This window comes from Tachyglossus aculeatus, chromosome 4, assembly GCF_015852505.1.
Source record: "Tachyglossus aculeatus isolate mTacAcu1 chromosome 4, mTacAcu1.pri, whole genome shotgun sequence".
Lineage (NCBI taxonomy): Eukaryota > Metazoa > Chordata > Mammalia > Monotremata > Tachyglossidae > Tachyglossus > Tachyglossus aculeatus.
In genome coordinates, this window is record NC_052069.1 from 51,607,442 (window position 1) to 51,633,668 (window position 26,227).

At 44.3% G+C, this 26,227-nt stretch overlaps 1 protein-coding gene across 4 annotated transcripts in view; it reads left to right on the forward strand.

The window, feature by feature from the left end:
- PTBP2 (polypyrimidine tract binding protein 2) overlaps window positions 1-26,227 on the forward strand; it is a 101,715-nt gene that overhangs the window by 71,871 nt on the left and 3,617 nt on the right. For 2 of the 4 annotated variants that reach the window (XM_038745762.1, XM_038745763.1), the window contains exons 8-11: window positions 568-763; window positions 20,119-20,267; window positions 21,871-21,904; window positions 22,331-22,423. In XM_038745762.1, coding sequence (XP_038601690.1) covers window positions 568-763; window positions 20,119-20,267; window positions 21,871-21,904; window positions 22,331-22,423 — 472 coding nt within the window. The remainder of the gene's footprint in view (window positions 1-567; window positions 764-20,118; window positions 20,268-21,870; window positions 21,905-22,330; window positions 22,424-26,227) is intronic. The other 2 variants (XM_038745764.1, XM_038745765.1) reach the window with 1 other exon arrangement.

Genomic DNA, 26,227 nt, shown 5'->3' on the forward strand with positions numbered 1-26,227 from the left:
TGTCAGATATGAAAAGGGAGGGAGTTCCAGGTTAAAGGGAAGATATGCATCACTGAGATCCACCCTTTCCTCTCCATCCAAACCGCTACTATGTAGTAGTCACCCTATCCTGCCTAGATTACTGCATCAGCCTCCTTTCTGGCCTCCCAGCCTCCTGCCTCTCCCCACTTCAGTCCATTCTTCCATCCACTGCGCAGATTATCTTTCTACAGAAACGTTCAGGGTGTGCGTGTCACCCCCCTCTTCAAAAATTTCCAGTGTTTTTCTGTCCACCTCCGTATCAAACCAAAACTCCTCACTCTTGGCTTTACAGCTCTCCATCACCTTGCCCCTTCCTACGTCTCGATTTCTTAGATTGTCAGCCCAGCTTATGTGAGGTGGCCCTGTAAGCAACCCAAACAGGTCATTCAAGCGCCACAAATGGATTTGTTTTTGACCCTGAGATGTCTGTTTAGACAGTCGACATATAGTCAATCTACTAGATAATGCTCTGTTCTTTATTTTACTTAGAAGGTATCGATCCAGTTATATCAGACTGCGCTAACTGTACTTTGTTCACTTTTACAGGCTCTGGATGGTCAGAATATTTATAATGCTTGCTGTACCCTAAGGATTGATTTTTCCAAACTGGTGAATTTGAACGTTAAGTACAACAATGATAAAAGTCGGGATTATACCCGACCGGATCTTCCATCTGGTGATGGCCAGCCGGCTTTGGACCCAGCTATCGCCGCAGCGTTTGCAAAGGAGACATCTCTTCTAGGTATGAATTACATGGCGAAAGCTGTTTTTCCCATGTTACCAAATGGGAAAGTATCAAGTCGTCATTTTGTGAATGAGCCGGTCATTCTGAAAGTCAGAAAGTTGTTTGTTTCTCGATGATGTCTATTTTTCCCAGGTGAGAACGCAGATGGAAATGATGATTTGGACAGAAATGTAGAGGCCTTTTCGGAGTTTGTCACAAGAAATGAAGCTAAAGATGTTCTCTGAAGGCAGGGTTCCTGAAGAGATTTCAGCTTCCTAGTATTATGTGTACTTAATCTTCTGGGTTACTAGAACTTTTACATTTAGTATCCTGGTGAGGTTTTACAGGGCTGACTTAATTTCAAACAATATACAGTCATTTAGCTCTGGTAAACAGAAAATATGCCATGAAACATCTTGTTTCCATTTTACGTATTGTATTCAAATAAATTGAAACAGTAGGAGGGGATATTTATAGGATATTTATAATAATTGGGGAAATATCTCTTTAATTTTGTCTTTTTTAGTGCTTTATACTTGTGGCAATTACACAGTGAATACCAGAAACTAGAATCTCAGGGCTTTTTCTTTTAGTTGTTGATTAGGATATCTTTCTTCGTTACTCCTTCCTATTGCGATTCGTTCGATTCAGGTTGAACCATAAAACTGTCAGATACTACATATTTTACTCCGTTCACTGAATTATAGATGAGCAATCTGTTTCCTGTTAGACTGAGTTCTGTCGTTAAAAAGAAAGACGCGTACAATAATGTTCAGTTAATGCAAGCATGGACAGAGGCGTGTACCTGTCCTCTGTTGGCACCTAGAAATTGTCTCACTCGCGGGGTAGTTTCGCGTCCGTGCCCACGTCATTTCAGATGCCGCCTGGTAGTTTGTTTGGGAATGGAAACGGTCTTGGGACTTTCACGTATTTGCTGTCAGTTGTCCAGTTGGGCCCCATGGGATCCTACCAGAACGTCTATGGATGCGGCGGTGGAGGACTTCTTTCCCACATCGTGCGACACAATGGCTCCGTCCCCGGTCCGATTAAGATGTGAAAGGGAGGATTGGAGGGACCCCGGCGACCATCCAGTCCTGGTCATCATCATCAATCATCATCAATCATATTTATTGAGCGCTTACTGTGTGCAGAGCACTGTACTAAGCGCTTGGGAAGTACAAATTGGCAACATATAGAGACAGTCCCTACCCAACAGTGGGCTCACGGTCCAAAAGGGGGAGACAAAACCAAACATACTAACAAAATAAAATAAATAGAATAGATCTGTACAAGCAAAATAAATAAATAAATAAATAGCGTAATAAATATGTACAAACATATATACATACATACAGGTGCTGTGGGGAAGGTAAGGAGGTAAGATGGGGGGATGGAGAGGGGGAGAGGAAGGAAGGGGCTCAGTCTGGGAAGGCCTCTGGGAGCAACAGTGGCATGGGAGAAATTTGAGGGCGGAGACTCAGCTTTACTGCGTGGAAGGAGGCAGAGGTAAACCACTTCCCTGTTTTTACCAAGAAAACTCTGCAGATACAATACCAGAATGATTGCAGATGGAGGTGGGGCGTTCTGGAAGACATGTGTCCCAACCCTGTCTTGCCCTGAGGCATTTCTGGGCCCAAAAGCCGGATTTAAACCGTGCAGGGCTCTAATCCGATGTTTGCATAAAGGACTCTAGCAGAATCCCACCCAATTGGAACAACCAGTCGTGAAGGTAAACGAGGCCAGTCTCCGTAGATTTGGGCCGTGATTTACCAACGTGCGCAGAACTCCCTCTTGCTAACTAATCACTATAGTCCTGCCTTAAAGCAGTTCTGGGCCTTAATAGAGTTGCAGTAATAGTATTTATTAAGCATTTACTGTGTGCGTAGCACTGTACTGAGTGTTGCAGATCAATCAGTCAACCAATCAGTTGGATCAGTTGAGAAGCAGCGTGGCTCAGTGGAAAGAGCACAGGCTTTGGAGTCAGAGGTCAGGGGTTTGAATCCCGGCTCTGCCAATTGTCAGCTGTGTGACTTTGGGCAAGGCACTTCACTTCTCTGGGCCTCAGTTACCTCATCTGGAAAATGGGGATGAAGACTGTGAGCCCCCCGTGGGACACCTGATCACCTTGTAGCTTCCCCAGAGCTTAGAACAGTGCTTTGCACATAGTAAGCGCTTAATAAATGTCGTTATTATTATTATTTGTTGAACATTTTTGGTGTCCAGAACATGGTACTAAGCTCTTGGGAGAGTATATTAATATTAATAATAATGGCATTTATTAAGCGTTTACTATGTGCAAAGCACTGTTCTAAGCGCTGGGGAGGTTACAAGGTTATCAGGTTGTCCCATGCGGGGCTCACAGTCTTAATCCCCATTTTACAGATGAGGGAACTGAGGCACAGAGAAGTTAAGGGACTTGCCCAAAGTCACACGGCTGACAGTTGGCGGGGCTGGGATTCGAACCCATGACCTCTGACTCCAAAGCCCGTGCTCTTTCCGCTGAGCCACGCTGCTTCTCTTAGTACAGTGCTCTGCACACAGTAAGCGCTCAATAAATACAATCGAATGAATACAAGGGAATTGGTGGACACATTCCCTGCCCACGTGTAGCTTACAGTTTAGAGGGAAAGAATAGAATAGAAAGAAAGAATAGCCAGGTGGGAATTAGACACGCTCTTTGTCCCTCTTGGAGACACTGGACTGGTATCAGACATAAGAAGAGATCAGGCAGATACTCCTCACCCTGGGCTTCATGGCTGTCCATCCCCTGGCCCCCTCCTACCTCACCTCCCTTCTCTCCTTCTGCAGCCCAGCCCGCACCCTCCGCTCCTCCGCCGCTAATCTCCTCACCGTACCTCGTCCTCGCCTGTCCTGCCATCGACCCCCGGCCCACGTCCTCCCCCGGGCCTGGAATGCCCTCCCTCTGCCCATCCACCAAGCTAGCGCTCTTCCTCCCTTCAAGGCCCTACTGAGAGCTCACCTCCTTCAGGAGGCCTTCCCAGACTGAGTCCCTTCCCTCCTCTCCCCCTCATCCCCCTCTCCATCCCCCCCATCTTACCTCCTTCCCTTCCCCACAGCACCTGTATATATGTATATATGTTTGTACATATTTATTACTCTATTTTATTTGTACATATTTATTGTATTAATTTTATTTTGTTAGTATGTTTGGTTTTGTTCTCTGTCTCCCCCTTTTAGACTGTGAGCCCACTGTTGGGCAGGGACTGTCTCCATATGTTGCCAATTTGTACTTCCCAAGCGCTTAGTACAGTGCTCTGCACACAGTAAGCGCTCAATAAATACGATTGATGATGATGATGATGATGAAGCAAAGCAGTAAGAGAACATAAAGGCGAAAGCGCCTATCACGGGGGGGGGGGCTGCGGCCAGAGGAGCAGAATTTCAGGCTCCGTGCGGCTCAGGGTCGTCAGCCACGTTGACTGCCACGGCGGTAGCCGCTACAGCCTCCCCGAGGGTTTGTGGAGGCTTTTCTCCGTCCCGCCGGGCTGTCGGGAGGCAGGTGGGGACAGAAGCTCCTCCGCAACGTGGGGAAAAGACGGTGTGGGATTAATAATAATAATAATGCCATTTATTAAGCGTTGCTATGTGCAAAGCGCTGTTCTAAGCGCTGGGGTGGTTACAAGGTGATCAGGTTGTCCCACGGGGGGCTCACAGTCTTAATCCCCGTTTTACAGATGAGGTAGCTGAGGCACAGAGAAGTTATGTGACTTGCCCAAAGTCACACAGCTGACAGTTGGCGGAGCCGGGGTTTGAACCCATGCCCTCTGACTCCAAAGCCCGGGCTCTTTCCACTGAGCCACGCTGCTTCTCGAAGCAGGGATTCTGCGAGGCAGCGTGGCAGTCGGGTAGAGGAGGATGCTGAGGGCCTAGTGAGCAGCTACCGAAGTTAATGTGGGGTGTCTTTCACCCCCACCCCAGTCCTACACTGCAGAGCCCCCAGAGCCGCACTGGAGGGGCGGCGAGCACCGGGAACGGGATTATGCCGGTTTCTCCGTAGTCTTACGGGGTCTCTTTTAGCCCTTGGACCCCAACAGAAACCCAGGAAACGCACCACAGAAAAGGCTTGGTTTTATCCCTTTTCTGGGCTAAATAATAATAATAATGGCATTTATTAAGCACTTACTATGTGCAAAGCACTGTCCTAAGCGCTGGGGAGGTTACAAGGTGATCAGGTTATCCCACGGGGGGCTCACAGTCTTAACCCCCGATTTACAGATGGAGGAACTGAAGCACAGAGAAATTAAGTGACTTGCCCAAGGTCACACAGCAGGCAATTGGCAGAGCCAGGATTTGAACCCGTGACCTCTGACTCCAAAGCCCGGGCTCTTTCCACTGAGCCACGCTGCTTCTCTAGAGACTGAAACGCTTGCCATTTCGTGACCTTTCTGTGACTGTGGAGATTGTAACTCTAAACCCTCTCACGAGGAAGGAGAGCGTCTTTCAATCAATCGATCGTATTTATTGAGTGCTTACTGTGTGCAGAGCACTGTACTGAGCGCTTGGGAAGTACAAGTTGGCAACATATAGAGACAGCCCCTACCCAACAGTGGGCTCACAGTCTAAAAGAGTGGGCTCACAGTCTAAAAGGGCTCACAGTCTGAAAGTTTCAAGAATATCTTGGTTGAAGCAAGGGTGAAGAAGATGTAAATTTTATTTCGAAGCCTGAGCGAATTACATAGCTGGCTCCTTTGTTTAAGAGTTTGTGGCTTTATTGTTACGTTTAGATACGTTTCAGTGGGTTTGTGTAGTTCTGTTGGCTTTAAGGTTTAGTCTGTCGTCATCACGTGCCTTAACAACTGAGGGGCACTTCAGAGTATTCAGGCTTACTTAGGGCGATGGACCACAGAGAGTAAATAATATTACTATCTATAATATTACTATTGTCATAGATTTGTCTTGACTATTTAGAGACATGTAGGTACTGTGGTGGAGCAGATAGCAGCAATATGGAATTGCTCTTAAGGCAGCCTCACAGTGTTAAAATCCAATTTGACAAGGATTGTCACCTTCTTGATTGATAAAATCCTTTTACTGCCTTAATACGGTATTAAGCCCATAGCACACCTTAGGTATTTGCTGTTGATGATGACGTACTAGATATATTATCATTTGGAAACTTGAACTACATTGTTTTTGCCAAAGATGTTGACATGGAGTGCTAAATAGTTCCTCGGATTCCATACACATGGAAAATGAATATTCCCCAAACTATATGAACTGTTGGATTTCTGACAACCAATACCATGTACTGTTCTTCCAAATAAAAACTCTTGAGTTTAGAGCACCCGTATTCTTCCAAGATTATCATACACATTTTTTTATTCTTCTCCTTCATAAAGTACCTCCACTTATGTTTCTATGACTATATGTAAAACATTCCTATGTTCAATTGTATGAATATACAATTATGAATATATATCTATAAAATATTCATAATTGTATATTAATATATAAAATGAATGTAAGAAAGTTTTACGTACTATATATGTGTATACGTGAATATACATTATATGTATAAAAATAATGTAGGAAAGTTTGTGAAAATAGTTATGCGTATTTTTCCTGTCAATTGTAAATTCCCTAACTATGTTTGAAGTTCCAATTGGCTATATTTTTCTCACCCACATTTCTGCTTCTTAAGCAAAAAAGTTGAATGTTGTGGTAGTCTTATGAAATATAAAGTGGAGTTTTCAAACTGTGTCGATCAAAATGTGCATTCTAATTTTTGCAAGGAAGATTCCGAGTTACATGCAATCACTAAGGGACCTGACATCCGAATAGATAATCCGAGGCAAGACAACACATTTCTCATTCCGCTCCTGTACTATAAAAGAACAAGATAATGATCAGAAATCCTTGAGATTAAAAATTGAAACTTTTTTAGTGATTCTTTTTATCATGTTTGAGAAGGATAATTCACTAGTGGTGAAGTGAATCATGTTTTGAAAAGTTGACAGTAGAAATTGATTCTTTATGATTTTTGCAACTTTTTTTTTCTTAAACTACCGAACAACCCATATATTCAAAGGAGATTATTTTTATATCCCACGATAATGAAAAATCCGCTGTGTAAATGCATTATGGCTATAAGTTGGAAAGAAACACCTGCCACTTGTCTGTTGTGTGACCTTGGGAAAGTCACTTAACTTCTGTGCATGTTTCCGTATCTGAAAAAGGGGGATTTAATAGCTGTGTTCTCTCCTGCTTATACTTTGAGCCCCATGTGGGACAGGGTCTGTATCCATCTTAATTATCGTTTATCTACCCTAGCACTTAGTACAGTGCTTGGCACATAAAGAGCACTTAATAAAACCACAATTATTTCTTCAAACTAGATTAGACTCATTTTTTTTCTAACTACTAGGATGCTGAATAAAACCGCACTGATTCATTGTTAGAGGATGGGAAAGTGGTCCAGCCTGAATTAGTTAAAATTCTGAATGATAAAACTAGTGTGATATGTAGTTTTATTTATATATATATATATATGTCTGTGAGTATGCCCATCTCTGAGTAAGTGCTGAGAGGTCAATGTTTACATTTTTGCCAGGGGTCTCTAGGGTCTAGTTCTCTGAATTTCTGCATCTCTCCTTGGGCCGCTAAATTGACCAAAATTGCTCTGTACCTCTTCTATGTTGAATCCCTTCTTCCTCCTCCCTATTAAAATGGAAAAAGCATTTAACGTGAAAAGTAGCATTCAGAGGAACCTTTGGGACCTCGGGAAATTTGAAAGTTTGAAATGCCATTTATTTACATAATGCCTCTTGATAGACATTTGAGTTTGTATATGATCATCTTTTGGATCAAGTAAAACTAAACCAAAGTAACTGCATCTGAACCAAATTTATATTTATGACCAAAGTCAGAATATATATATATTTTATAAATATAAATTTGGTTCAGATGCAGTTACTTTGGTAACTATTATATATATATAATACTTCTGTGTGTCTTGATTTCCAATTTATCATATTTTTATATACTCATGTGGTTGCCCATTGTGCAAATGTTGTTGGATTTTACCGAGCCTCTCCTGCCTCTGAAAACCGAGATGAAGTCCCGTCAAGTGATCATAGGGCCGTCCCCAGCAAATTCGTTTCTTCTGCACGATTAAAGGAGCTGCCAGAACTGTCATTAATCTGCTTTATGACCTTGGTTTTCATGTTGGAATTCACACGTGTAATTTTGCAAGAAAGAAACTTAAGCTCACGCTGCTTCAGGGCCAACAGTTGGCTGCAGCATCGGGTGGAGAGCCCAGCGTTATGTGGTGTATAAAAATCAATAAATACGATTGATGATGATGGTGTGCGGGGTTCGGGGAGGGGACTATAGGAGTGGGTGAGGTGGCTAGCGAAACCTCTTTGGCCTCCTGCAGCATTGCCAACCTTGGGAAGCCAGAGACCTAGCTGAACTGCCATGGCTTCTTCCGATCCTGCAGCCGGCACAGATTCCTTAACAATGAGATGTCGTTCCAGACTAACAGTGGAAAAACAAATATTTCAATAGATATCCTGGGATTCTTTTTTCCCCACTAAAGGGGCGAGCGCAAACAGGAAATGAATCGTCACAGCGATATTATCAATCGATCGATGGTGGTTTGGGAACACTAGGTACTCTACTAAGCACTTGGGGGTGTTAGCGTGGCTCAGTGGAAAGAGCCCGGGCTTTGGAGTCAGGGGTCATGGGTTCAAATCCCGGCTCCGCCAGTTGTCAGCTGTGTGACTTTGGGCAAGTCACTTCACTTCTCTGGGCCTCAGTTACCTCATCTGTAAAATGGGGATTAACTGTGAGCCCCCCGTGGGACAACCTGATCACCTTGTAACCTCGCCAGAGCTTGCAACAGTGCTTTGCACTTAGTAAGTGCTTAATAAATTCCATTATTATTATTATTATTATTATTACAACGCAGCAGAGTTAGCAGACACATTCACGCCGTGGGACATCCTTGGATCTCCCCCAGCGCTTAGAACAGTGCTTCGCACATAGTAAGCGCTTAACGAATACCAAAATTATTATTATTATTCCCTGCCCATAATGCCAGTTTAACAGGACCCTCTTGTATGGTCAGCGGATGACGTGTCTCAACGATATTTATTGAGTGCTTATCGTGTGCGGAGCGCTGGACTAAGTGCTTGGAAGAGTGTAGTACAGCAGAGTTGGTAGACACAGCCCCTACCCATAAGGAGGTTGCAGTCAACAAAGGGAGACGGACATTAAGATAAATTACAGATATGGGAAACGGGCGAGTGTAAGGAAATGTACATTAGTGCGTTGAGGCTGAGTGGGGCAATCATATAGTACTTACAGGGTACAGACCCAAGTTCCTAGGTGATGCAGATGGGAGGACTACTACTGGAAATAAGGGCTTAGTCAAGGAACGAGCTTTGGAGATGAGATTTTAGTAGGGCTATGATGGCAGACAGAGTCATGGTCCGTCAGATATAAAGGAAAGGAAGAAAGAAACCAGGAAGAAAGTGCTACTCATGGATATATTAGCAACAGGGAATTCGACTTTAGGATGGCATCAGCATAGGGATTGTAATCACTTGTTTCTTTTCTTTGTATACTTGTTTCTGTCTTGGGCCATTTTGGTTTCGGAAATAATAATAATAATAATAATAATAATAATAATAATAATAATAATAATGGTATTGTTAACTGTTAAATGCCCTCCCTCTCCCCATCCGCCAAGCTAGCTCTCTTCCTCCCTTCAAGGCCCTACTGAGAGCTCACCTCCTCCAGGAGGCCTTCCCAGACTGAGCCCCTTCCTTCCTCTCCCCCCATCCTCCTCTCCATCCCCCCATCTTACCTCCTTCCCTTCCCCACAGCACCTGTATATATGTATATATGTTTGTACATATTTATTACTCTATTTATTTTACTTGTACATATCTATTCTATTTATTTTATTTTGTTAGTATGTTTGGTTTTGTTCTCTGTCTCCCCCTTTTAGACTGTGAGCCCACTGTTGGGTAGGGACCGTCTCTATATTTTACCAATTTGTACTTCCCAAGTGCTTAGTACAGTGCTCTGCACATAGTATGCGCTCAATAAATACGATTAATGATGATGATGATGATGTTAATTTACGTACTATGTGCCAAGCACTTTTTTTAAGCACTGAGGTAGATACAAGCTAATCAAGTCAATCTACATTTTACAGATGAGGGAACTGAGGTACAGAGAAGAGCTCTATCCATTAAGCCACACTGCGTAGTAATAATGTCTACTAATGCCTGCTAATCTGCCTGTAACAATTCTGCTGTAGAAACGCTGAAATATTTTGGAGGAACTTTGAATAGCCTCTAAAATTCCATAAAATGTCGACTTCAACACTTTGCAGAACGATTTTACCTGCATCACGCGGTTATTTTAATTAAAAGTAGTAAATGCCACCTTCCCCCTCCTTTCTTTTTCCATCTCATCCCTTTACTAACTTCCTCTAACTTCCAACTTCCCGCCAACTTCCTCTAGCAGACATATTCCGCTTGTGCACACTCTCTTCTTGCTCCTCCCAGCCGGCTGAAGTCATAACTCTCTTCAACTCAGCTGGGCCTCTTATTAGCTCCTCCATTTCCATTTCAGGATTTACAAGGTTAAGCAGTGCAGTGGCAGCCTGTTGTCTCCATTTGTACATTCCCGAGGGTTGACTGTCAAGGTGATGGTGAATTTATTGGATTATCGAGCCGCTCGCGTCTTAAATTTAGCCGTATAGACGTAGCCTCAAAGTATCCCTTCTTGTGAAATGGTGTTTTGAAAGCTTGGACAGCGTAGCCGTGCTGGTTTTTATCTCGGTGCTTGCGGTCTGCGAAGACTATATTAACTTCTGAGTCACCACTCGCCTCAAAGAAAATCATATAATTAAGGAGGAGGAATGATTCAATTGAAAGATCGATGATTTTGAATAACACCTGGATAATTGAATAGCAGTTGGCGTCAATCCTGGAAATTTTTTGTTTCGTAAACAATGGCATCGTGAGTTTTTAGTAGTCAAAACTTTCTTTTGGTTAGAATATGCTCTAATACAAGCGTATTTGAGAAGGTAAATACAGTTAAGGCTATCTATCTAAATTATTGTTCAGTAATTTCCTGGAACTCGAGGGCTCTATCAAATCAATCTTAATTCTTCAGATTGTAGAAGTATTTATCCAGGAAACCGTCACCAGCTACGGCATAGCTTCTGAAAGAAAGTGCCAGGGATTTTTGTTCAGCGTAAATGGAAGGATTTCCAAGGCCAGAAGATGCTGTAGGAAAGAAAGGAAGTGGAGAAGCAGCGGGGCCCAGTGGATAGAGCATAGGCCTAAGAGTCAGAAGGAAAACCAGGGTTATAATCCCGGCTCCGCCGCTTGTCTGCTTTATGATCTTTAGTTCTCTGGGCAAGTGACCTCATCTGTAAAATGGGGATTATGATCGTCAGCCCCATGTGGGACATGGACTGCGTCCAACCTGATTTGTGTATATCTGTTCCAGCGCATAGTAAGGACTTTTATTCATTCATTCATTCAATCGTATTTATTGAGCACTTACTGTGTGCAGAGCACTGTACTAAGCACTTGGGAAGTACAAGTTGGCAACATATAGAGACGGTCCCTACCCGACAGTGGGCTCACAGTCTAGAAGGGGGGAGACAGACAACAAAACAAAACATGTGGACAGGTGTTAGGTCGTCAGAACAAATGGAATTAAAGCTAGATGCACATCATTAACCAAATAAATAGAACAGTCAATATGTACATGTAAAATAAATAGAGTAATAAATCTGTGCAAACATATAAACAGGTGTTGTGGAGAGGCAGAGGGATGAGGAGGAGGAGAGGAAAAAGGGGGCCACAAGGGGTTCATTCATTCAATCGTGTTTATTGAACGGTTACTGTGTGCAGAGCACTGTACTGACTTAACAAATACCATTAAATAAAAGTCCTAGAAGAAAGCAAGAAATAGCCACTATGACGATTAAGGAAAAAGTTTTCCACCCTGGCATTCAGGCCCATTCCTACATCAGAGCTAACTGGGCCAATTGCCTGACATCCGAAGGGAGCAAGTCTCTGGACTCTTGCTGCTGCTTGGAGTGCCTGGGGGTGATCGCCCTGCTGTCCGGCCCTGGAGTAGTTCTCTGGAATCCTGCTTTTTGGGAGGGTATTAATAATAATAACAAGAATGGTATTTGTTAAGCTCTTACTATGTGCCAAGCACTGTTCTAAGCACTGGGGTAGATAGAAGGTAATCAATCAATCAATCGTATTTATTGAGCGCTTACTGTGTGCAGAGAACTGTACTAAGTGCTTGGGAAGTACAAGTTGGCAACATATAGAGATGGTCCCTGCCCAACAGTGGGCTCACCAGAACCTGTATATATGTATATATGTTTGTGCATATTTATTACTCTATTTTACTTGTACATATCTATTCTATTCATTTTATTTTGTTAGTATGTTTGGTTTTGTTCTCTGTCTCCCCCTTTTAGACTGTGAGCCCACTGTTGGGTAGGGACTGTCTCTATATGTTGCCAACTTGTACTTCCCAAGCGCTTAGTACAGTGCTCTGCACACAGTAAGCGCTCAATAGATACGATTGATTGATTGATTGATTGATTGTCCCAGTTGGGCCTCATCAGTTTTAATTGATGAGGAAACTGAGGCCCAGAGAAGTGAAGTGGCTTGCCCGAAGTCACAGAGCGGGCAAGTGGTGGAGCCGGGATTAGAACCCACCTCCCCTGACGACCAAACCCGGGTTCTTTCCACTAGGCCACGCTGGTTCAGTAGGGCCTGTCAGGAGAGGTAGGAGTGGGGGCCGCCGCAGCCGCCTCTCTAACCCACCCAAAACCATCTGGCGCTCAGACCTAGCACCCTAAGGGCCCCTCCTTGTACTTCCCAAGCGCTTAGTACAGTGCTCTGTACATAGTAAGCGCTCAATAAATCCGATTGATGATGATGGAGAGGTGTGCCTCTGGGGGGTGGCAGTAGGAGGGAGGGAACGAGTGGGAACCGGTGACCCGGGTGGGAGGCAGTGGTAGATCCTCTGTGATCCTCCTGCTCCACATTGTCAGTTGTTTCTTTGTTTTTTGTTTTTATTTTTGATAGCATTTATTAAGCACTTACTATGTGCAAAGCACCGTTCTAAGCGCTGGGGAGGCTAACAAGGTGATCAGATTGTCCCACGGGGGGCTCACAATCTTCATCCCCCACTGTTGGGTAGGGACTGTCTCTATATGTTGCCAGTTTGTACTTCCCAAGCGCTTAGTACAGTGCTCTGCACATAGTAAGCACTCAATAAATACAATTGATGATGATGATCCCCGTTTTACAGATGAGGGAACTGGGGCCCAGAGAAGTGAAGTGACTTTCCCAAAGTCACACAGCTGATAAGTGGCGGAGCCAGAATTTGAACCCTTGACCTCTGGCTCCAAAGCCCCGGCTCTTTCCACTAAGCCGCACTGCTTCTCCACTGCTTCTTCAGTTGAGGGTGAGCTGACAGGATCTTGCCGCCCTTCATGGTGGGAGCGCCTTGCTGGCAGTTCTTCCTCGAAGGGATATGGAGCCAGAATCAAAGAGAAGCAGCGTAGCTCAGTGGAAAGAGCCCAGGCTTTGGAGTCAGAGGTCATGGGTTCAAATCCCGGCTCCTCCAATTGTCAGCTGTGTGACTTTGGGCAAGTCACTTCACTTCTGTGGGCCTCAGTTCCTTCATCTGGAAAATGAGTCTTAAGACTGTGAGCCTCCCGTGGGACAACCTGATCACCTTGTAACCTCCCCAGCGCTTAGAACAGTGCTTTGCACGTAGTAAGCGCTTAATAAATGCCATCATCATCATTATTATCATTAGTAGTAGTAGTAAGGGCACCTTGGTCTAGCGGATTGAGCACAGATCTGGGAGTCTCAAGGACCTGGGTTCTAATCCCTGCTCTGCCACTTGTCCGCTCTGCCACCTTGAGCAAATTCCTTAACTTCTCTGTGCCTCAGTTCCCTCACCTGTAAAAGGCCGGTTAAGACTGTGAGCCCCATGTGTGACAGAGGCTGTGTCCATCCTGATTACCTTGTATCTACCCCAGCGCTTAGTATAGGGCCTGGCACATAGTAAGCACCTAACAAATACCACAGTCATCATCCTCCAGAGTGGAAGAGTAGATGAGAGTGGTATTCAAGGAGAGAAAACATCAGGTACACAAATTTGAAAGCCCTTAAAACTAGTCTCACGTCCAGCAGGGACAGAAATTGTACAGAAGATGATGTGTTCTCCGTCTCCATTATAGCTAATTTAAGGGGAAATGGGCTTCGATTCAGTTTGAAGGATTTTGATTAAAGACAAGGAGGAATTTTCTTTCATTGAGTTGAGACATTCGAGCCCACACCTGATCTGGTGAATTTTAAGAAGAGAGCAGATCACTCTCTTTGTGGGAAAGTTTAAGAGCAGCCCTTCCATGCAGTAGGGATGTGGTTTAGTTGGTGGGTCACCCATTTTAGAGATGACTTGGAGGCAGGCGGAAATGCAAAATTGCAGAGAAGGAGTGAGGGAGATTTGGGAGGTGTCCCAAATCTGGTGGTGGTTGAAGCCAGTGTCGGGGATGAGCTCACTGTAAAGTGGAAAGAGAAGAGGAGTCAAAACGGCACCTTGAGGAACAGCCACAGCTAGTGAGGGAGGCAGAGGAGGAGCTGGCAAAAGAGAAGACATATCTGTAGAGATAAGAGGAGGGTAAGTTGAGGAGGAGGAGGGGATCCAGAGGACCTAAGGATTCCCAAGGCTGCAGTTATGATAATAATAATGATGTTGGTGTTTATTAAGCGCTTACTATGTGCCAAGTACTGTTCTAAGCACTGGGGTAGATACAAGGTTATCAGGTTGTCCCACGTGGGGCTCAACAGTCTTAATCACCATTTTACAGATGAGGTAAGTGGGGCCCAGAGAAGTAAATTGACTTGTCCAAAGTCATACAGATGATAAGTGGCAGAGTTGGGGCTGGAACCCACAACCTCTGACTCTTGCCACTAAGCCACGCTGCTTCTCTGTAACAGTCCCCGTTCTTGGAGACGAGGGCTACAATGAAGTGAGCCCGTTGTTGGGTAGGGACCGTCTCTATATGTTGCCAACTTGTAGTTCCCAAGCGCTTAGTACAGTGCTTTGCACACAGTAAGCACTCAATAAATATGAATGAATGAGCAGCCTGGCCTAGTCGAAAGAGCTCTGGCCCGGGAGTCAGAGGGATCTGAGTTCTAATTCTGTCTCTGCCAGTTGTTTGCTGTGACTTTGGACAGGTCACTTAACTTCCCTGTGCCTCAGTTCCTCAACTAAAATGGGGATTCAATGCCAGTTCTCCCTCCTACTTCGATTGTGAGTCCCATGCGGGACAGGGACTATTTCTGACCTAAATAATTTGTACCTACCGCAGTGCTTAGAACAGTGTTTGACACATAGTAAGCACTTAACTTTAAAAAAGCGATGGATTGGCTGGGCCAAATTTCAGATGCTGGGGAGTGGTCCAGATGGCTTCTTCCAAACAAATTGGTGGTTGCCCATTTCTCCTATCACTTTATTAGTGGTAGTAATTTTTATTATGCCTCTGATGCATGCAAATCACCGTTCTAAGTGCTGGGGAAGAAATATATAGGCGTGGTCCCGAGCCCCCAGTCTTCGAAGACTCACAGTCTAAGAGTGGGAGTTGCTGATTGCCGACAGGCATGTGAGGAAAGAAAATATAACAACACCGCTAAATCCGCTAAGAGCAGCAAGCCGCTTGTTTGAGTGTCCTTTGATTTCAGCTGAAATACTTCCCTCCTGAGGCAGGATAAAATCTAAGAGCCATTAGGGGCTTCCTTGCTTCCCCCCTTGTCCTGGAGTCCTTCCAGCTACATCAGGTGAGTTAGTTTTGGGTACATTCATTCAATCGTATTTATTGAGCGCTTACTGTGTGCAGAGCACTATACTAAGCGCTTAGCACTGTACTAAGTACATAAGTTGAGTGTGTGTAAATATACAGATTTTTGCTTCAAGGTGAGTGACTATGGAGAGAGTAACGAAAAGAAAAAGCTTGAAGTTGGGGCAGGAAAGCCAGGGTGGGGTGAGAATATCGGTGGAAGGGGGCGTGATGAAAAGGGAAATTTGAGGTTGTTGGGGAAACATGGAAAACTGGGAAGTGGCCAAGGGGCAGTATGTACGTGCGACTATCTTTCGGGAATATAAATGGCTTTGTAACTCCGGTGTACTCTAGAAATTCGTCCTCTCCCAAAATGGCACTAATTTTATCGCAAACACTTTGTGAGTCTCTGTCAGATATCACCTATTTAAAATAAAATTTTGCAGAGAGCTATGAAAAATTTTCAAGGAAATGTAATAAATGACTAGTTGTTAAATGTTTTATGGTAACAGATTCCATTTAGAGTGGGTAACGAGAGCAGTTGCCTGTGTTTTGAGGCTAGATGGATCCTGGAATGGAATCATTCCCTTCTGCAGACTCGTTTGGGGACCACTCCAGTGAAAAATGAATGGCGTGGGCAGAGTCGGGCAGGAAGCGGTAAGGCAGTGCAAACCTCCAATCTGGGAACCAGCAGACAAATTTCCTCCGGGAAACTCCAGTCTAATCTCAACAGGGTCAGATTATCAAGGAGAGTAGGTTTATCGTGAGATTTGCATCCTTTCTTCGCCACTGGCGAATGAATTGCTCTGCTCAGAGTAGGAGAGGGCAAGAAGTGAGTGGGGGTTGAAATAGAAGGCCGGGAAATGCTAAAAGCAAAGGCATTGAGGAAAGAAATAAGGCTTTCAGGGGTGGAAAGCAGGGGGCCAGGCCAAGCCAGATAGAAGGAAGAAGACAGGCCATGAAGTGGTGGTTGGAAGGAGTAGCTATAGCAGGGGGCAGAGGCAGAGCTGATTTAATTCCACGAGTGTTAGGTTTTCCACTGTGCTATTATTTTTCCCCCTTGTCGACTGGAAGAAAAGTTTATAGGTGATAAATTCATAGTTATTAAACTACTTTGTTCTAACGGTGAACCTGAGAAGTGCTTCTTTCCTATTTAGAAGTTAAAATGAAACTAAAACGAAATCGGCCGGTGTCTTATTGCCCGGATTAATAAGGAGAAGGAACTACTGAATAAAAAAAGCTCCTCGCTTGAACAGTAAAAGAGGTATAATCTTAATGGTTAAAGAAAAGAAAATGGGAGTTGTGGTCCGCCGGTTTCATTTTTCTAGGCCAGTGCCACAGTTGTTTACCGTTTGAGGATCACTGCTTTGTTCCTCACATCACATAGAAAGTAGTTGTTCCTGTTCAGTAAAGGAAATGAGAAGAACAGTGATGTTACCTGTGGTATCGTAGTTCATTTTTAAAAATTATATTTAAGTGCTCGCTATGTTCCAGCCATTTTACTAAGCACTGGGGTAGGTGCAAGGTCGGACACGGTCCATTCTCACATGGGGCTCATAGTCTTAACGCCAGTTTTAGGGAAGAGGTCACTGAGCCACAGCCACGTTAAGTGACTTGCCCAAGGTCACACCACAGACAAGTGGCGGAAGCCAGGATTAGAACCCAGGTCCATCTCACTCCCAGATCTGTGCTCTTTCCACTAGGTAATGCAAGTCTGGATTTCTAGGATTATGACCATCCCAGATGTTTTTGTTAAAATACGGTTTCTGTGATTCAGAAACAAACTTTCTGGATGATTCCCTGACAGATATTTTGAAGGAAGCAAGAGAGGATACTTTCCAGAAATTCACAAAGTCTTTGGATGACTAAGAAATGAATGCCTGAGATTGACAGTCGAGTAAGGGAGTGGACAGTGTATGCCATATTAAATTTGAAGTGGCCGTAGGAAAATATTAGAGAGGTAATTAAAGCGAGAAGACTGAGTAGAGGAATCGGTCAAGGAGTTGAATGGTGGATTTGGGAGACAGCTATTCAAGTCGTGTGAGTGGAAGGAGCTCTTAGTAAAAGATGTTCTAAGAGACACATCCATTCATATGATGGAAAGAAGCTATAAACAGAGGCACCAAAGGAGCACTTGGAAGAAAAACGAGGAGACCGAGAGCGTAGATGCCCAGATTGAAGAGGGATTTAAGGGAGAAAAACTATACTCAAGTCAGAAGCAATGGAAAGGTCAAGGAGGGTGAATATAGGAAAGAGGCCATTAAATTCAGCCAAGGAAAGGACATTGGTGGTCTTGACAAAGCAAATCACCAGGGAGAAGAGAGTTGGTTTATCAAAAGTAGGGCGTCATACCTATCTCACCAACTCCAGGAACTTGGAGGAGCAGGGGGAAGCGGAGCTAGAAAATAAAATTGAAGGAGGTTTAAATAGGAGGGCAATTTATCATGAGGGAAAGTGAAAGGAGGCAGGTTACCCAGCATGGAGTGAGCGGGTTGAAAGAGCAGAGTGATTCATAATCTAACTTTCGAAGTACATCTTGGTGCAATGGTTTCCCCCCGTATCTGCATAAGGAAAGCGTAATGTTAACTGCTGTCTTTATCAGTGGTGGATCTGGGTACGCAGACCCCACAGTTAAAAGAGGCCCCCGTGTTTCTCATTCCAAATCAGAGCTTTGGAACCCCGGTAAAACCACATCTGCAGGACCGACACCATTGCAGACTGTTCCACTCCTTATTCTACCTATGCCCCTCCAAAACCTCGCCCCCTGCCAAATCTGTCACTGGGAGACTGGTGATGGCAGGAGAAGGGGAAGACAGAATCTCTGTCTCTGTGAGCCATAGCTCCTACCCAAATCAGTAGCCACAGATGAGGAAGCGGTAATTATTTGGCCCCGTCACTTCATTTCCTCAAGTCCCATTTGATATCTTGCAGTCAAACTGTGACAAAGTAAGCTGAAGGCAATTTAAAGATACGTACGTAAGTGCTGTGGATTGAAGGTGTGACAAATATCAGTGGCCCAAGCGCATAGACGGCATAGAAGGGAGAGGCAGCCGTTGGGTGGAATTATGAATTTGATCAGGCACACTTAATCAGACAGATAGGCCCAACCTGAGAAGGTTGAAGACTCAAGGAACCCATGGAAGCGTGATAAACCACACAGCAAATTTGGCTCTGCAGGGCATTTTTTTCAGTGAACCTGTGGTGGGTAGGTCTGAGGGGATTAAGGGTTCCAAATACCTACCCAGAAGACCGAGGCTATTGAGATTAGCACGTGCGAGTACGTGTCCCACAAAATACTGCCGTTTGTAAGACCGTATTCAGGTTTCAGGTGAACTACCTACCATCAGATAACTCAGAGGAACCACAAAATGCCACCCATTCCGAGGTAAGCCCTTTTTTATTTTTTAAGTATTTTGGTAGGGGGAAGGCAAGAAAAGTGGGGAAGTTAGGAGGACCTTCCTCATGTTCTGATTTTATTTGTTACGTGTTTGGCCTGGCGTGAAAGAGCTCAAGCATGGTGTGACCTCAGCCCATCCAGAGCTCTGGGATGATGACTTTCTCGCTCCTGCTCAGCAGGCCATCCAGCGTTTGGATGCCGGTGGAAATTTCCATGCACAAGTTGAATGGGGCTGTTGAGCCCGGTCAAGATTGCTGCTGCTACCGCGTGGTTCCGGAAGGCCTGGTGGTAGTCCCAAGGAATCGGGAAAGGCATAGGGAACATTTATCTAAATTTCAGTCGTCCATCTAGGTCAGGCTGGGCCTGTGGCCTGACAGGAGTAATTGAATACGTGGAAAATCAGTGGCATATGAAAAATCCTGTCAGTCCACCGACTCCAACCGTTAAGACAACTTCCGTTCACTTTTAACTACCAGACTGTGGAATTGGAAAATAAACTAATCTTCACAGGGTGTATTTCAGGTCATTTTGATGATTTCAAAACGTGATCTGAGCGATTTACACTAATCAAGGAAATGAAGGACTTCGTCTGTTTCACAGTGTTTCATAAACTTTAATTAGCTATATGATTCTAAGTGTGCCGTTGAGAGGAAGCGTTACAAGCACTACAGGAAAGCAACGCGAGACGGCATAATGTTAAAGGCAGCATATCTCAATTTTCATTTCTTGCTGCGAGTAGATTATGAGGGCAAGATAAAGCTAATTTCCGTGAGGTTTCCTGGAGGTCACCGGGATGAATTAGAAGTACGCCATCATGGGTGATCGGCCTTTGGGGAATGAAGGCTGTTGTGTCTGGCTTGAATTGTGTTTGGTTTTATCAACTAAAGTGTGTCGCGTGTGAGTTCGGGTAAGCGCCTGCTTTATTCGACCCGGGCTTCTTCGCTCCTGCTCCAGAGACCGGCTGGTTCACCTCCGAACGGCGTTCCCTCAACGTTGGGAAAAGACCAAGTTGGGCGTGGTCGGCCCCGGCCCCAGGCGAAGGGCTTCTGAAGTGGATCTTTTTAAACGCCTTGTGTGTGTTTCGTAAAATATGCTTTATTTTAAAATTAGGGCTTCCTGTTGCAGCTGTTCCAGGAGCTCTGAGTCCTCTGGCTATCCCCAATGCCGCGGCCGCAGCTGCAGCCGCCGCCCGCGTTGGTCTGCCCGGAGTCTCAGCTGGCGGAAACACGGTCCTGTTGGTTAGCAATTTAAACGAAGAGGTGAGTGGAGCCAGTCGCACCCTCCGATGCTTCGGCCACATTTCATTTAGGAAGGTCGTTTCGTGTCCGGTTCCCTCCCCGCCCACGTAAATAAAACAACCCCAGCCCCCTTCGATGTTTGTGTGGAAGTATTTTCATTTCCATCTATTTCTAAAATAAGTTCAACGGCTCGCTTCCGTGAGAAAAAGTTTTCGTTTTGATAGAAAGTTACACAGAACACACAGAGAAAAGTGTATGTGTGTATCTATCTATATTTATATGTGTATACATGTATACATATATATATGCATCGATTTGATTCTCAGCTGCTTATTTTTCCCAAGAAAAATATGGAGATGTGTCGTAGTTTGGCTTTTTCGTTTCAGTTTACATTTTTATGTTCTCAAAGGCAATAGAGAATCTAATTTGCTGATTAAATTCTATGAAAAATGTTGGCTGTCTTTTCTAATTATTTGCTTATTCATCCCATGCTTACGTGTCATTGCATTTTTTTTTTAAATCTTATTTTGTGTGAACTACTCTAATACATTTTTCTTTGAAGGTTCTCCCAAAGACCTTGACGAGGCACTCTTCCAGTCTTTCTTAGTAATTTTTTTTTCTTTGCAGTAATTAGTCATTGTCCTCTAAAAAAACCTTCTTCACCCTAATACTTTACCTTTCTTGTTAACTCTGAAATCTAGAGATTGTTGTTGGGGGTTGTTTTGGGTTGGGTTTTTTGGGTTTTTTTTTTCTTTTTTTAGTTTTACATTTTATGTCTTGTATTTTATTTCGATTGCTGTGAAAGCTGGTATGAAATGTGGGAAGCTTGGCGTATCAGTTTATAATGTCTAGTTTGAATATTTGTTTCAGTCTGTAATTGGCCTCTGTTAATGTGAGCGTTAAGCTTATTTTATCATTTGATACTTTTGTTTTTGGTCATCCCTAGTTTTGCATGCTGAAATGTTTGGATCAGAGTGCCTTTTTTTAAAGACTTTTGCCTGCATTTCATAACCAGCCATGCTTATGCGGTTAAAGTTCAAAGTTGAAGATTTCCTATTGCATGCTTCCTCTCCCCCCCCCCCCGCCCCCCATGTTGAGATGAAATGCTGTAATTTATTACTCTTTGATATGGATGTACTTTACCCATATTTGTCTTGGGTGACTGCATTTTGCTCAGTTTTTCTTGTACAGTACATAAGCCAACCATTTTCTGACCAAATTCCTGCATTTCCTATGTACTGACCTATATTTTATTTTTTTTGTTCCCCAATTCCTTATTTTTTTCCTTCTGCATTGCTGTTTCCCTTCCCCATTTCATCCTTCTCCCCGTGTGTTCACCTTCCCCTTTCCTTGTCTCTCCCCCGATTCCCGTGCCCTTCCCTGTCTTATCCTTGATTTTCCTTGTCTTCATTCCCTGTCTCCATTCCCTCCGTTCATGCTTCTGTGCTTGAACAAATGTTCCTCGGACCAACTTGCCCCAATTAACCGCCTTGAACCATGATCCATGACCACCTCACCATTCTGCGGGAACCACCCTTCGTTATGGATGATCTGTTCATCTCCGCTCTTCCTCGACTCTTCTCTCTTCTTGTCTTACGCTGCTTGCTCTTCTCTCCTTCTAAAGATGGTTACGCCCCAAAGTCTGTTTACCCTCTTCGGTATGTTATTGTTAGCACTATACTTTTATTATTGATTTGATTTTGGTTTCACCTTAATTCTTATTTATTTGTAGCTAGCACTTTTGGCTTTAAAATGGAGTAGTAAATCTTTTGCTATTTTTCTGTTGCTGTTTAAGAACTCTCCATAGACACAAGATTTGTTTTAATGCATGCCGGTTTATTTTGCATGATCTTTAATTTAATGTCATTCACATAGCTTTTGAGGGTTTATCAGAAAATTTATTCTTTTCAAAAATTCACCGGTCAAAATCTTGATCTCCTTTATTCATTTGTGTGATTGTTGAGATTGAGTGATCTTGTTGATGTCTGAATGTTTCATTGATATGTCAGAGATGTGTTTCTCCGGTGGACCCCCGACTTAAAATTAATTTCATTTTTGGATTACCTCTCTGTGACTCCGACAAGGTGTTTATGGGGATGTGCAGCGTGTGAAGATTTTGTACAATAAGAAAGACAGTGCTCTTATACAGATGGCTGACGGGAACCAGTCGCAGCTTGGTAAGATTAGATCCTTTGCTTCCACCCTCTACTGATTTGTAAGGATTAAAAGTCGCGTCGAACCACACGCGTCTTTTTTTTGTTTTTTTGTCCACCCGTGTCTTTCCTAGTCCTTCCTAGAGAGTTCAGGAAGACGAGGAAAGATAAGGATCCATCTAATTCCCCCGGTGTCTGGCAGGATAGACGTGGACCGAAAGTCTAATACAGAGAAGCAGCGTGGCTTAGTGGAAAGAGCCCAGGCTTGGGAGTCAGAGGTCGTGGGTTCTAATCCCGGCGCCGCCGCTTGTCATCTGTGTGACTTCGGGCAAGTCACTTCACCTCTCTGGGCCTCAGTTCCCTCATCTGGAAAATGGGGATGAAGACTGCAAGCCCCATGTGGGACAGCCTGATTACCTTGTATCTACCCCTGCGCTTAGAACAGTGCTTGGCACGTAGTAAGCGCTTAATAAATGTTGTTGTTATAATTACTGCAAAATTTGGGGGGAAATTTAGCAGACTTGAGCACCCATCGTTAAAATGAATTTGGGGTTGGCCATTGAGTCCGAGAGGCTAGCGTGCGTTTCCAAGGGAGCGCGCCCACGTAGGACTCATCTGAGTAGCGCTGAATTGAACTAGTTCATCCGTTCAGTCGTATTCATTGAGCGCTTACTGCGTGCAAAGCACTGTACCGAGCACTTGGGAGAGTACGGCACAACAATCAATCAATCAATCAATCAATCGTATTTATTGAGCGCTTACTATGTGCAGAGCACTGTACTAAGCGCTTGGGAAGTACAAATTGGCATCACATAGAGACAGTCCCTACCCAGCAGTGGGCTCACAGTCTAAAAACAACAGACAGACACATTCCTGCCTATAACGAGCTCACAGTCTAGAGGGGGAGACAGACATTAATATAAATAAATAGATAAATTACAGACTTATACATAGGCGCTATGTCTAGTCGAAGAAGACGAACGATCAACCACTGAGCCCACCCCTGACACGGGGCGAATCCTAGAAGGGGGAGGCATTTACTGGAGCTACTTTCAGGGCTGGCACCCAAACTGCCTGGTAGAGGGATCGAAAGAAACTCTCCCACTGCAGCAGTCATGCGTTTTAACCCGGCCCCTCCCCAAATGGAGCCCGGCAGGCTGGGTTCCTGGGCTTCGCCGTCAAGCCGACTCAGGGGTCAGCTAGACTGAACGCCCACCCGATCAGGGGCGAGGGGAGCGCACTCGACCGGTCCTTGATTGGCTCGCATCCTTGTCGGTCCTACCAAGGAAAGGCCTGTTCGTTTGTCCGTGTCTGCAACCCAGGAGGAAATAATATAATAATAACAACGATGGCATTTATTAAGCCCTTACTACGTGCCAAGCGCTGGGGAGGTTACAAGGTGATGAGGTTGTCCCACGGGGTCTCACGGTCTTAATCCCCATTTTCCAGCTGAGGTAACCAAGGCCCAGAGAAGTGAAGTGACTTGCCCAAAGTCACCCAGCCGGGGCTTGAACCCACGACCTCTGACTCCAAAGCCTGTGCTCTTTTCCACTGAGCCACGCTGCCTCTCTAATGATACTGTTTGGAGCTTTCTGATCCGAAGAGCTACTACACAAATCCCAGTGCCCTGCACGCTGTAATCTGAAGGCTTTTCACCCTAAACTTAATGAGGCAGTTTGGCCTAGCGGGTAAAGCACGGGCCTGGGATTCAGAAGGACCTGGGTTCTGATCCTGCCTCCACCACTTGTCTACTGTGTGACCTTGGGTGAGTCACTTCACTTTTCTGGGCCTCAGTTACCTCATCTGTGATTCATTCATTCATTGTCATTTATTGAGCGCTTACTGTGTGCAGAGCACTGTACTAAGCCCTTGGAAAGTACAATACAGCAATAAAGAGAGACACTCCCTGCCCACAACAGGCTCACTGTGTGTGTGTTTGTGTGTGTATGTGGAGGGGTGTTAATGTTGGGACTGAGACCGTGAGTCCAGTGTGGGACAGGGACTGGTCCAACCTGATTTGCTTGTATTCCCCCCATCGCTTAGTACAGTGCCTGGCACATACTAAGCACTTGCATATATTTGTACAGGTTTATTACTCTACTTATTTTACTTGTACATATTTACTACTCTTTATTTCGTTAATGATATGCATGTAGCTATAATTCTGTTTATTCTGACAATTTCGACACCCAAGTTTTGTTTTGTTGTCTGTCTCCCCCTTCTATACTGTGAGCCCGTTGTTGGGTAGGGAGGGACTGTCTCTGGATGTTGCCGACTTGTACTTCCCGAGCGCTTAGTGCAGTGCTCCGCACACAGTAAGCGCTCAATCAATGCGATTGAATGAATGAATGAATAGTAACCACAATCATTGTTATCCCTGCAAGATGCTGTTTTTGTAGGAGGGTGAATGCAGTCTGCCTAGTTTTGTTAGGAAAGGGGACAGTAAGCCCCTTGAGGACCGGGAACAAGTCTACCAACTCTGTTTTATTTTACTCTTCCGGGTGCTCAGTAAGTTGCTCTGCACACAGATCGATCGACATTGCCCTCCCGTTACAAATAATAGAAATTCATTTATTTAACATGTCCGTAAAAACAAGCATTGATCCACTTTCCAGGCTAAAAATAAAGAGAGGCCTAATGAGAATCAGTAAGCAGGCCAACAGTTTTTAATGTGCTTTTTAAATTTCGTTTTTGATATTTATGGAAATCTGCTTCCTGCAGATGGTGGCATATGTACTCCTAATCTAGGGATATGGCGACGGTAAGGAGCTCAGATCTGCTCTTTTAGTCCCTTTCCTCCCTCTCCCCTTCACCGGGGATGCCCCTGCTCGAGAGCCCCTCCACCAGAGGGTAAGCGGAAAATATGCAGAAGTTGAAACTCAAACTGGGAATTCTTGCTATTTGCCAGCTGATAGGGAAAGGTATAGATTGGGGGTGTAATTAGGGCTTTTGAATCCCTGCAGTCCTTCTTGGCCGTTGAAAGGCGTCTTTGAGGGCTGACTGTACTCTCATTCGGAGGCCATTCCCGTACTCCGGTCAGGAGTGGTGGCATGATCCACGTTTATGAAAAATGACCTATCAGAAACTCATTCTGGGGAATGGACTGTCTTTGTGGCTTTACTTTTGCTTGTGGGCTGCCTTTTTTTTTTTTATGTAAGATGCTCATAATTTATTAGCAATCTGTTAAATTCTAATGAACTTGGCATCGAGAAACAATGTTTATTGATGGTACACAGAACGCTTCGATGGGCAGGATGTCTTCGGGAAGTTCTAGAGAGAGGGAGAGATAATCACAGGAGTAGAGAACCACAGTGGGATGACACTTTTATTTTAACAGTATTTGGTAAGCGCTTATTATGTATCAGGCACTGTACTAAGTCCTGGATTATATACAGGCTAATCAGGTTGGACACAGTTCATGACCCATGTGGGCACCCCAGAGTTAGTCCCTATTTTACAGATGAGGTATCTGAAGCACAGAGACATTAAGGGATCTGCCCGAGGTCACACAGCAGACAAGTGGCAGAGCTGAGTTTAGAATCCAATATACACTTATGGTAAGAACAGACACATAAATTTTAGACTGTGAGCCCACAGTTGGGTAGGGACTGTCTCTATATGTTGCCAATTTGTACTTCCCAAGCGCTTAGTACAGTGCTCTGCACATAGTAAGCACTCAATAAATACGATTGATGATGATAAATAAGCCCGATACATTTATTCAGATGATTTATTAGTAATGATGATTATAAAAACTAGTATTGAGTGCTTACTGCATCAGTCAATCAGTCGTATTTATTGAGCGCTTACTGTGTGCAGAACACTGTA